Below are 13,790 nucleotides of genomic sequence, written 5' to 3' on the forward strand. Positions count from 1 at the left end.
ACTGGTTCTTAGGGTCACCTTTACTAGCCGACTATATCAATTTTTCTTCTTTTTTCGCCATCGGCTCGGGCATGACTCGCTTGCCACCATGCTGCCGCTATTCTTGCTATCTGCCCCCCGGCGCGTCGCATGATAGAAGCAATGGAACTTGAAATCGAACATTACAATATACGGGCCCTGCATTGCCTGCGCGAAGTAAAATCGAAGAGTGTGGTGCTGACGGTGCGTGCTGTGCCGTGAAATTGAGGAACAAAGTGCGGCACTCCCGAACTAGAGAAAAAGGGCAGCCAGATAAGAGATCTCCACAATAACTTCCTGTCCTGACTGTATAGGTTTATCAGCCTAACGAAGGAAGCGCTGGACCAGCCTAGGTTGAACCCTTCTGATTGCTGAATGGCGATCTGCAAGCTATTTATTCGCACTGGCGATAGCACTGGGAATTTGATCTCACCATGCAAATATCTCCTTAGCATTGGCTTTGAAGCGGAAGTCACTGGAAAGCTGATCCAGCCCTTCTTCCGGCCAACACAGTAGTTGCAAAAGCAACTTCGTGGACAGTGTTGGCAGCTGAGATCTAGGCCATTCCAATGAATACTTTGCTTCCGACCGACCTCTGGGAGCGGCAGGCCGGTGGCAATGAACCGCAGCGTGCAATTCTTTCCTCTGCGTGGAATTACCACTGGTACGCTTGCACCCGAGTCTCCTCCAATTGATAGCGTAGCCTGCAAAAAGTCTACTTAGAAAGCCGGCAGGCGCGGAGCAACTCATTATCCGCCATTTCTTCGAACGCGTATCGCACTTCCAGCCGTGGTCGACACCGAAAGAGCAACGCCAAGCAGACAACAAAGGCTAGTAATAACCTCCAAAGCAACCAACGCACGCGCCCGCGATGCCCACGTGTCTTCGGGGTCATGCGACCGGTGCGACCGGGCAGGGTTGCAAGCCAACAGCCAAACCACAGCAACGGAACCTAAAGCGGATTACCCCTTCGCCAATTCCGCTCTTAGCCAAAGACGGGTTCACTTTGAAAATGATTGACAGATGCGTGACGTGATCGTAATTTTTGGTGCCGCCCCGCTGTCTCTGTTGGCCTCTGATGCAAGCAAAATTTTGACCAATCAGATGAGGCCAAATGAACCGGTTCCCTTCTGAACCATTATAAGATTCGGCCCCAAGGCGATAGTTTCGCGGAAGGTGAACGTTTCAGAACACGGGCCCAGAAAGAAGCCTCAGTGCAGTGGTCGACTGTGCATCTGCATGCACGTCCGCGCACAATGTTTCGCTTTTGCTGCGAGGACGTTCTTGCACTGTTTCGTGAGCTTTAGGCCGCATCATGTGAGCATATGACAGTACACAAGCAACCATTGTTGCGTGGACACTATCAGAGCTGCTCAAAAATAATTTCATTATATCTATAGGACTTCAACGCCTACGGTGACTTCTCAATGCCATCAGAACGATTCAATCTTTTTTTCTTCTTCTAAATTCTTGGACGTTTGAATATCATTATTTCTCAAGTTGCATCACTGTCGTATGTTGTCGGTCTTCTCAGCGAGCAATTTCCCGCTGCTTTTTTCTTTCTTTTTCTTAAGTAAATTGTAACGAAGAAAAGTAGCCTGCCTGTGCCACAGTACCATCGCTATCGACATGAGCTCGTAGTTGCTGTCTTTCGCCGAACGCTTGTGACGGCTACCCGTTCACGCCCGTTGCTAATAAATCTCTTAGCAAGTGGTGGAGGTGCTGGGTTTCGACCACCCTGGAACTTCGGAGTCGCACTCTACCCCCATCATGCCCGACGACGCACGCACTCCTCCAGCTCCTCCAACGGCGCCGGCCACCTTGGTTTGTGCCGGTGCCTTGCGTCAGCGAGATCCCCCTATCTTCTCCGGCACAGATGACAAAGACATTGAAGATTGGATCTCGTCTTATGAGCGAGAGAGTGCCCATAACCAGTGGGACGACGTTACCAAGTTGAGAAACGTCACATTTTATCTTACGGACGTTGTGAAACTATGGTTTCTAAACCATGAAGCTGACCTCACTTCGTGGTTGGTCTTCAAGACCAACTTTACCCAAGTTTTCGGTCGGCCTGCAGTAAGAAAGCTTTGTGCAGAACAACGTTTGCGCACACGATCCCAAGAGGCCGGAGAAAGCTTCACGAGCTACATTGAGGACATTGTCGACCTTTGCAAACGGGTGAATGCGTCGATGTCAGAGGAGGAGAAGATCAAACATATAATGAAGGGTATTCAGGATGACGCATTTCAAATGTTATTATCGAAGGGTCCTCACACTGTTGCTGAAGTGATAGAATTGTGCCAGAGTTACGACGAGTTGCGCAGGCAACGGCTTCATATTATTCAAATTTATTGTTTGGTGCTAACACAAATATGACCATATACCATGCCTCTTTTTAATATGCTTCTTACCTTTCCATTCCAGTGAACTTGCCAGTATCCAGCATCAAAAAATACATAGGCTAGAGCTCCATGACATTAGCCAGATAGCGCGCACGGGCGAGCGTCTCAGTGCATGCTTTCTGCTACTCACTGAGCATCGCAGTCCCGACGCTGCAGAAGAAATCTTCCTTGCGGAAATGCTTGCTGCACACCTGAGTTGTAGCCAATGGCTGCTTACCAGTTCTTAGTTTCACATTCCAAGCTTCACGCAGCTTCTTGTCCTGCGGGTACGTGTGAAGGCTTACACCGGGCTCCGTTGCGTACGTCTGGCACTGTGGCACCGAGCAGTAGCCTACCATGTTGGACGCCTTCAAAGGCAGCCGCTACTTATTATAGTGCTTTCAGGTGTTGTCAAGCAGACACACGAAGTGGGAAAACCTCCCCACTTAATCAGAACTGCTGCGCAGGTGGGACTTTAAACTTTCGTTTTCAGCCTGCATCGGCGCTTCCAAAGCAGCCGACGCTGCCGTCGTGTCCACGTAATCTCTTATACGACGTCACGCCGATTGCAGCGGCAGCTTTTCCACTGGTGGAGCTCGCCCCCAATGTAGCTGCAGTGTTAAACCTAAGGGATGTTTGAACCCCCTAACCTTCCCTAGTTATGGACCTGGTGCTAGCCCAGTTTTTGCCTCGCTCATTTGTCATTGCTTTCGTAATGCAACGCACAATCCTTGATGACAAATGGGCTTAGTGACAACTGACACAGGGCCAGATGCTTCAGTTAAGTGGCACTTTATGTTGTATAACAATGCACAGGCTGGGATGAACAGACAGATAGTGCGAATCAGTGTTCAATTTTCGAAATTAACTGGTGTTGAATAAACAGGGATTTAATATGTTATTTTATTTCTCTAGGTTTTACTTTTCGCAATGTAATTGTGATGTTCCAACATGTTGTAAAAAAACTAGCTAATTAACATATATGCAGATGATTATTCGAAGGTTGTTATTATTTGTGTTCAATTCATATGAGAAAGTTTTGGATATTTGCACACCTCTAACAAAAATGAAAGTCAGAATTGTCATGTCAGTACTTCTCTAAATGCTGCGTGGAAGCAGTGCAGGATTTCTGTATTACCATCAGTTTAGAGAGCGTGCAGTGTAAATCTATTGTGGGCTTGCAACAGCGGCATCACTTTGTGCTTATGTCGAACTCGGGACATGTAGGAATTGTGCTAATTAACAGGGTCCATATTCTGATGTGATCACATTTGGCAATATTTCCGCTGTTTTGTGTGATAGGATGGATTTAGGTGGCCCAGCGTGGCGTAGAGTACTAGTTGGCCCTCCTGGTAGCTGATTAGTCAATTCACTGGCCATCTGTTACAATTTGTTAAGGCAAAGTCCTGGTGCCAACAAGTGAGATCTGTAAGCGACATAACATGTCACACATTTAAAACATGGTGAACTGGTGCTAAAACCCACATGTTTCTTGAACAATGCACAAATTCAAGAACTTCTTATGAAGTCTGATTAAGAGGACTTCAATTATAATGAGGGTGGTTTCAATGGACTACAATAGTGACAAAAAGACTATGTTGCCTGAAGAACATAAATTATTCTATTGAAAATGATAGATTGACAAATATTCTTATTTTTTTACTTTTGCTCCCATGTTGACATTCTGTGCTTATTGTTGTGATGCCCCTCATACTCAATACCTTATGCAAAGCATGTAAGGTGTTTTCTGAACAAACAAACAAACAAGCAAACAAGTAAATAAATAAATTGGTGTCTTAATTTTTAAACCAATTATAGGATCTCAAAATTTGTAGAATGCTCAGCAATATATCACTAATAAATAACATTTGAATTTAAAGTCTGCCAATGTGTTACTTAGACAGAAATTGAATTAATTTCATTTTGGAAATATGCCCTGCACACAGAAGGTTAAAATGTCTCTCATAGTATGCAAACAATGAGGAAGGTGAGGTCATATGCTAGAAAATGAACCTGCTAATGTCAGGCTTTTATGAAGGCAGTCAAGGTGTCAAGCCTATTGCAATACACAACATCTATCTTTATTTTATCTGAACTCAGTGTACATGAATGCAGCTTTATATAGATACGTTGTTCATATTGTATAACAAGGCTCTCCAGCACTTGTTCTCATAAGTGATGATTGCTTGTGACTATCTGTTGAGCTCATCTTAATATATTTTGAGGAGCACTAAAGTCTACAGATTATAGTTTTGAAAACACCTATTATGCAATGTTAGGATAAGGTTGACTATAAAAAAGTTTAACTTACAAGATTTTCTTGTTGTAACTTCTTCCACGAGTTCAACCAACTGGCACATGCTGAATGGGAGTGTGCTCAAGAATGGCTGTTGATGAGGAACTATGTCCAAAAGCGACTAGTAATTTTGTGAAATCAGAAAAGTTTTGCAGCTGTCTGTTGCAGTCTATTGTGTAGGTCTATGATAAAGGATGTTGATCTTGAATGTTGCTGTGTGGACTTTCACAGAGATATAAGGATGTGATTTGCAGTTCGGCAAAACTGACAATCTTCATCAAAACTTCCAATTTATTTACTGGTCAAGATGACTGCGTCAGGCAACACTTGCTCAGATAACTCACCATTGAATGGATGAACATGGCTAAATTTAAAGTTGTGTTTGGTGTTGTTTTCACGACACTCCATTTGGTTAATTAGCAAGGTTATTGAAGTAGCACAGAATACTGCAGATGGTTAAGTCACATTTTTCAGTGTAAGTTTCAATCTTCACTTAAAATTGATTAATTACATCACCTAACTTGTAGCTACCCCCTTTTCCCCTCTGGGCTACCTGCATATTACCACAAAAATCTCTTTTATATACATGTAAACTTGTGCGAATTTAATGTAGGCATAACAGCAGCGCCAAAAAACACACAAAAGAGAGGAAAACTGACAGACATGGACAATCACTGCTTTTTTTCTTGTCTGTGTCTGTCAGTATTCCTTTCTTTAGTGTGTGTTTTTTGGTGCTGCTGTTATGCCTGCAATAAGTGACCAATTCGCCCAAGAACTCATTTTATTGTGTGAATTTATCGTAAAATGCACAATTTTTGCAATTTGTTTAAATTTGTCGTAATTACATCAATGGGCAGAATCCGAGGAAAAAATAAGAGGTATTGTTCAAAAGAACATGTCCTTAACCTTAGCCGAACTGGACATTGAACGCGCGCACAGGATCGGTAAGGCTGTAACGGGGAAAAAGCAACCAATAATTGTGAAATTCACGCACTACAAAACTAAAGAACAGGTCATGGGCGCAAAAAGCAAGCTAAAAGAGTCCGATTTCTCGATTAATGAAGATTTTGCTCCGGACACCAGGCATGCACGGAAAAAGCTTGCTGAATTCGCAAAGCAAACTGAGCCCGGTGAACCGTTTAGTCTTCGTTTTAACAAGCTTATTCTGAAGAAAAAATGCTATACCTACTGCCCTATAACTGATAGCGTTCAAGAAAAAGATAAAAACGTGTTGTAACTAACTCTGGTTCTTTGTCTCCTAGATAGCTCAACGAACATGAGCACCGACCTGCGCAAGCACCACATAACGTCTCAGTTCTATTTACTAATATACGCAGTGTCATTGGCAACCATGATAGCTTATCTTGCACGGCCGATACTACAGCAGCTGACATCATTGTACTAACAGAAACTTGGCTCAATGAAACTGTGCATAATAATGAAATATTTTCAACGGAAAAGTGTTACCGTGTATTTCGCTGTGACCGTTCTTTTGGTCGCGGCCGTGGTGTATTAATCGCTGTGTCCGACAATCTAGAATGCTTTGAAGTTAGTGTTGATACTACACTGGAGTTCAAATGTGTACAGGTAACAATTAACCATAAAGCTCTATTATTTTGTGCATGCTACCGCGCACCATCTACGCCCGTCGGCTTTTCTAACGACCTTCATGACATTCTGAACATAATTCAAACAAAGTTTCCTGGTCGTCCTATCTTTATTTTTGGTGATTTCAACTTCCCGAACATTAACTGGTCTAGCCCTGCAGTGGACGGTGACGGATCTTCCGAGTCGGCAGGTTTTTCAGCCCTCTGCTCCTTCTTCTCGTTAACACAAATGGTTACCCAGCCGACAAGGATGACAGCTACCAGTTCTGACGTATTAGACCTTTTGCTAACGAGCGCCCTAGATTTTGTTTCCGAGGTAAAATACTTGCCAGGCTTAAGTGATCATTGTTTACTGCACATCACGTTGAATTTACCGTCGAATAAAACGCCAAATAAAACGAAAACCATTTACAATTATGCTAAAGCAAATATTTCTTCAATTAATGATGGCCTCCAGTTTTTTCTCGACGATTTCATCCTGGCATTTGCCGAACGATCTGTTAACGACAACTGGTGCATGTTTAAAGAAAAACTGCATGAATTAATCGAATTGCACGTCCCTCGTAAAATCATCACGACTAATCGTAGGTCCCCATGGTTCACTCGTTCCTTAAAACGCCTCAGGAACAGAAAAAGGCGGTTATATGTCAGGGCGCGGTCGTCCGGAAGATCGGAGCATTGGTCAGCTCTAAAAGCCGCAGTTGGCACTTATAAAAAATCGTTAAAAGATGCTAAACAACATTTCTTTAATGTCACACTGCCATCATTCCTTTTAACTGATACTAAAAAATTCTGGAACGTTGTTAATGGGTCAGATCAGCCATCAATCTCTCTCCTGGATTCTCAATCAAATCCCATCCCTAACAGTGATAGTGCTAATGTACTTAACGAGACTTTTGCTAATGCATTTTCTGTCCCTTTTAGCGCATCACCACCAGACTATACTCCCGATATCATATTTCCTATGGATCCCATTCGTTTTGACTTTGAAGGCATTATAAGTATCATAGATCGTTTAAAGTTATCCTCTTCATGTGGTCCCGATAATATCAGCACTAAAATCCTGAAAAACACTAAGGTATATTCTTCCATCATACTATCAAAAATATTTGAGCAATCCCTTCAAACTTGTGACCTCCCAGACGACTGGAAATTGGCTAAGGTGGTTCCACTCCATAAATCAGGCGACAAGCACCTATCACTCAACTATCGGCCAGTATCACTAACCAGCATTCCTTGCAAGATAATGGAACATGTAATCTTGTCATCCCTAGCAAACTTTCTTGAGTCATCATCCTTTTTTACTCATGCGCAGCATGGATTTAGAAAACACTTTTCTTGTGAAACACAGCTAATAAATTTTACAAATGATATTAACTTCATACTTGATCGTGGCAGTGAGGTTGACTGCATCTATTTAGATTTTTCCAAAGCATTCGACAAAGTCTCTCACAGCTTGCTTCTTCACAAACTAAGTAAACTTAACATCGACCAAAATGTACTACGATGGATTGAATACTTTTTGTCTAACAGGTTCCAGTACGTGCACGCTAACGGCATTAACTCATCACCGGTATCTGTGACCTCAGGCGTCCCACAAGGTTCTGTTATCGGTCGCTTGCTCTTTCTGGTATATATTAATGACTTGCCTAACAACGTAACATCCACAGTGCGACTTCTTGCGGATGACTGTGTGGTTTACCGGGAAATAAAAAATACTAATGACACTGTACTACTCCAGGAAGACTTAGCTACTATATCTAACTGGTGTTCACAATGGAAGATGACACTTAACGATACTAAATGCAAAGTAATGCGTTTTTCGCGTCGCGTCAGTCCGTGCTCCGCTCCCTACACTATTTGTTCTTCCCTGCTAACACCGGTAACATCTTACAAATACCTCGGTGTCATTATAACGTCAAACCTAGCTTGGAAGGCACATATCATTTCTATCATCGCGTCCGCTAACCGCATGCTTGGATATCTGAAACGGAATTTTTCCTTAGCCCCGACACATGTTAAACTTCTTCTGTACAAATCGCTTGTCCGCTCCAAATTAGAATATGCTAACTCAGTATGGGACCCTTTCACTAACTCTCTTATCGACGCCCTCGAAGCCGTACAGGACAGAGCAGCCCGTTTCATCTTTCGTAACTATGATCGTTTGTCCAGCGTCACAGAAATGAAAATCACATTGTCACTAACCCCTCTCTTAACGCGCAGAAAAATATCACGCCTGTGTCTGTTCTTTAAAATTTACCACATGAATTCCACCCTTAAAGATACATTACTCACGCCGCCAACATATGTTTCATCCCGCTTAGATCATCCATGCAAAGTTGGTGTTTCACAGTGCCGTACAACATCCTGCAGGAATTCTTTCATTCCAAAAACATCGTTGGACTGGAACCAGCTACCATGGGATATTGCACTTTCGAAAGATTTTGATGAATTTAAGGAGAAATTATCAACATATTATAGCTTGCCATAGCTTTGGTTCCATTTGCATTTTTCTCGTTATCATGCGCATCCTTCTGTATTTTCCCCCCAGATTTGCTGTGTTCATGTTTGTGCTAATGGTGGCGTTTTGCAATTTTCAACTTTTCTGTGCGTGACTTAGCGTTTCTTGGTAATTGTATAATTTTGAACTCACTTCATGTTCCGGGTTGTGAATTATGTATTTGTTCCGGTATATATATATGTTTTATATATATGCGTTGTCTCCTTTTGTACAAATTTATGTGTGTACCACTCCCCTCAATAATGCCCTGTGGGCCATGAGGGTATCTAAAATAAATAAATAAGTAAATGTTGTGGTTTTTTTACTTACACTTTGTTTATAGCAAAACTTTCTAAATACTAAAACAGTCATCGACCAATTTTTCAAAGCATGGTTTTTCATACCTGCTGAGTTATTCGGCCTTCAAGCCTATCTGAAGTGCTGTCACGAACTTGACAAAGACAAAGTAGATTGTCAACAGAAATTTAGGCCACTGTCACATTGATATTTCATTTGTCTCTGGTGCATGTCATTCTGGCTGCAACTGTAGAAGAGTGCCTGTTTTCAGTGTCCTTACGGAGCAAAATACATAACTATTTTTAAGAAAGTCAGCATCTTGAGTAAATTTCAGTAGTATTTTCTACTAAATTATTATAAATAAAATTTTAAGGCTGGCACTTCTACTGATATGTTCATTGCTGAATAGGAATGGTCTAGGAGGTGCATTGCTGGGAAAGTATCATCAGTATAACTTGAAACGAAAAGAGGAAATAACAGATCAGAATGCCTATTTTGTGTACTTGCATGTCAATGCAATGTGCAATTGCCCTGTAGCCGATTTCTAGGCACGGGGTAGTCCCAAGTGTACGTTTTGGAGTCTGAAATAGGCCACTGTTATAAATGCAGGTGAACCTGAAAACAGAGCAGTGCATTAAATAGTTTTTGAATTGTTCACATTTGAATTTATGCTGATAGTACGGACTTAAACTGGATTACTGGGTATGTTTTGGTCTCTTCTTGCAGGTGGCTGTTGTAAAAGAACGGAATACAGGAAAAGTGTATGCCATGAAGATCCTCAACAAGTGGGAGATGCTCAAGAGAGCTGAAGTGAGTCTAGCAAATGTTTATGGAAATTCTGTTGTTTGTTTTGAAGGCATACCAGTGTAATAATTACACATTTAAGACATGTGCTTATTTCATTGATCAGCAGATTTCTGTGCCCAATTTGCGTCTTTAAATATGTATGCGCTGGGAGCTTTTCTTCGTGCTAGAAGGTATATTAATTTAGCCACTTTAAAGGTATATTTTGTGCCATGATAACAGTGGTGTATGAATACTGCAATAACAAAATGCTATTAACAACCTTACAGAGGGTTATTAATATAGATATCCTACATTTTCAAATCAGCAATATTTCAATCTGGACATGGCTCAGGAGAGGTTCTTGCAAGCAGTAGGTGGTCGCACTCCCAGAAACAGCTCCCTCAATGCAATGGAAACTAATTTCAAAGGCCTTACTTTTGCATATTGTAGGTGCTGCAAGCAATTTCAGCCTTAGGAAATGACATCATGGTCTCCATGTTTTGAACACAACCCAAATTTCCATATCCAAATGCATGTTAAACACACAAATGCTCTCCTAGACAACCAATGAATCGATTTGAATAAAACTTTGCTGGATTTAAGAGAGGAAATTGAATGCTACTTACAGAAGGGAAGCAGAATCTTGATTTATTGCATCAAATGCTTTACAAAAATTGACAAAACTGGATAAATCAAAACAGATTGTACACGAAGTTTACAGATTCATAACTCTGCACCGAAACAAGTATTGCAATTTCGTGAACTGCATCTTTCTTTAGATAATGAGGAATGGACAAATGTGGTATACTATGTGTTTACAGGTTACATTAAATTTTTAGAATGCTTATGAGGATTTTATATGTTGCTACTCATAAGTTAGTGGTATACTTCAGAGTGTTGAACAACACATCAATGCTGTCCATTTAGCTGTCTCAATAGGGCCAGTTTATAGAACTGTGATATCGTTCTGTAATTCGAGCTGGAGTTGCAAGCTTGATTTCTCAGTAGTATGTATTTAATTTTTTAATTTTCAAGAATTTTGTAATAGACATTGACAGCCTAAATATAGAATTTGTTTGCTATGGTCACTAGATTCTAACTTTTCAATGCTATGAACCTCATAAAAATTGGTGAAGTGGATGTTGGATAAAACAACTTCCCAATTCTCATGTATTTATGTAGGAGTTTCTGAAGTAAAGATTCCTCTTCTTAAAGAGCCCCTCACCAGGTTTGGCCACTTGAAACAGACAAGCACAGTATGTACATCTCATGCTGACAATTGTGTCTGCAAGGTATTATAGCACTGCCCACAAAAAAAGCTGAAATTTCAAACCAAATGCCATAGCCCTCTTTCTCAAGGATGGTCCACATCCAGCCAGAGGGTCAAGGTCGCACACATAAATGTCTCTACATAAAATGCACTGCTAGCGACAACACTCACCATGACACATGACTTTGGTAAATCGTACTTTGCGGTTAGCCGTGCAGCAAAAAAAGAAGAGGAGAAAGAAAAAAAGTAGTATTTGGGGTTTTTATGTGAATGTGACACTGTCCCTCAGCTCCAGTATGGGAGAAAGCAAGGAAAGGATGCTGCTTGCAGATGCTAGTTGGGGCAGTGGGGGGAGTGTTTCTGTTTGCAGTCGCGCTCACCTCCTGCCAACATAGTAACAGGATATTCAATTTCTTTTGTCTCCTGCAATAATGAACTGATTTTAAACATTCTTTTGGTAAAATGATCCCTAGACACCATTTTATACCTTCCAGTGTAAACCATAATTTGCAATGTGACCTAGTGAGGGGCTTGTTACGGAAAAAAATATGGGAAGCACACAAAGCAGATTCTGGCACTTCTACATGCAACTTCTTGTGTTTAGCATCTGTGCTATCTACGTCTTCCTGTGTCCTGTCTGTTTTTATTTCTGAATGACCTCAGATGACAGTAGATATTTCATTTCTTTTCTTTCTTTTGTTTTCTATTCATGTTTTCATTTATTTACACTGCTGTAATTTCTTCTTTTAGACGGCCTGTTTCCAAGAAGAGCGTGATGTGCTTGTTTTTGGTGACAGGCGGTGGATTACAAATCTCCACTACTCATTCCAAGATGACACCAACTTGGTGAGGACATTGTTTGGTGCAGCATGGCCTTAGTCGCTTTTGCGCCATTAAACTCGAATTAACTAACATTGTTTGATGCCTGCAGGGGAGATTCTTTTTAACATGTCATGGGGGAATGCTGTGTCCATAGCTGTGCAGGAATATGGTGTGCTCTACATTAATAATAGCCAACAGCTTTTGCTTTTTATAAAGCATGCTATGCTAACCATTTGAACCCAAACACAATACATTACTTCTATTTTTTTTTTCAACTGAAATCCATGTATTGGCACATACAGCAGATACTGTTAGAAGCTTTGTGTGTATGAAGTTTGTGAGTCTGTGATTGTAATCTATATTGTGCACGCGTGTTGTGATATTAAATGCAATAATTGTAGGCCGAAAAGCACAGAATTAGCAGTTAGAGCTCTATTTTGTGTGAATTAAGCTAATAAGTCACCTTTACAATGTGACAAACTGAACAACTTTTGATGTGGCTGTGGGCAGTGCAGTGTTCACGACCAACCATAATGTAAAAAATATTAGTTTCATGTTTTTATTATTTTGTATGCTCAGGGCATATTGACCACCCAAGAAGTATTACGTAGTGATAGCTTGGCCTCTGTGTCTAACAAAGTTCTCACATTTATGTGTATTTAATGGCTGTCTTCTTTGCTGGCTAGTGGTGTGTTATTGCCTCTTTGGCTATCGTGACTTGCTGGTATTTTTATGTTGTCCTAAGAGAAGGTTGTCATATATAGCAGAGAGAGACCCTGCGATGTGACCTGTTATTGTTAAGACAAATAGAGCAAGGCTTTTGCAGCTTATTTGTTCTTGTGGCATCAACTTTCTTTACTATTTCTCGCACAGTATCTCGTCATGGATTACTACTGCGGAGGAGACCTGCTGACCCTGCTCAGCAAGTTTGAGGACAAACTTCCTGAGGAGATGGCACGTTTCTACATTACTGAGATGATCCTCGCCATAGATTCTATACACTCGTTGCACTACGTGCACCGAGACATTAAGCCCGACAATGTGCTGCTGGATGCCAATGGCCACATACGGCTGGCCGACTTCGGCTCCTGTCTTCGACTATGTGATGACGGAACGGTGAGCACTCTTAATGAAGTTCAAAACGTTGTTCTGTATATCGCACATGAGGATTCCTTCAGTTTTCATATGCAGTGGCCACCTAAGGCAACATGCGGAGGCCAAGACAAAGGCTATCAACGTGACTGTTTTATTATTCTTGGGCACAGTGCCACTATGCCTACAGACTTGCACTAAATTAAATTGATTTGTGTGACTCGCTCACTGTCTTAAAGATCGGTTCCCATAAATAGAGATGTTAATCATTCGAACTGGTCTTTAGTGAAATTCTGAGTTGCTATCTATATGCCCTCTTTGGTTCCAAATGGTCTTAACTAGTTTCGTCTATGCACCTTCTCATAAATCAGACCAATCTGTGGGATTGCTTGTCTCACTCAAATATTTTCATTTGGGTTGCAGTCATAGGCAGGGAATTTTCATTTTTCCGAGGGGGGTGGGGGGGTGACCAGCTTTCCGAACCCTATATATATATATATATATATCTTGCACTTGAAACTTCGTGTGACCTCGAAGAATTGAGCGCTGAAGTGATGGCATTATATGACATATACAGGACCTCATAGTAGGAGACAGTTCAGTTTCACAGCCCGAGTCCTCTCGGTTGTGTAATCTTCCTTCATGTAATTGTCGCATACTTGGCTATCGCTAATACTGCTTCGTGTTTCCGGAGAAACAGCAGCATCTCTCTCTCTTTTCT

General features: G+C 41.4%; 1 protein-coding gene across 8 annotated transcripts in view; it reads left to right on the forward strand.

Moving 5' to 3' along the window:
• The window catches only part of gek (serine/threonine-protein kinase gek), a 336,626-nt gene that overhangs the window by 149,047 nt on the left and 173,789 nt on the right, over positions 1-13,790 (forward strand). For all 8 annotated transcript variants that reach the window (XM_055071676.1, XM_055071677.1, XM_055071678.1 and 5 more), the window contains exons 3-5: positions 9,826-9,909; positions 11,906-12,001; positions 12,851-13,093. In XM_055071676.1, the coding sequence (XP_054927651.1) occupies positions 9,826-9,909; positions 11,906-12,001; positions 12,851-13,093 (423 nt within the window). The remainder of the gene's footprint in view (positions 1-9,825; positions 9,910-11,905; positions 12,002-12,850; positions 13,094-13,790) is intronic.

Source organism: Dermacentor andersoni, chromosome 7 (assembly GCF_023375885.2).
Source record: "Dermacentor andersoni chromosome 7, qqDerAnde1_hic_scaffold, whole genome shotgun sequence".
Classification (NCBI taxonomy): domain Eukaryota; kingdom Metazoa; phylum Arthropoda; class Arachnida; order Ixodida; family Ixodidae; genus Dermacentor; species Dermacentor andersoni.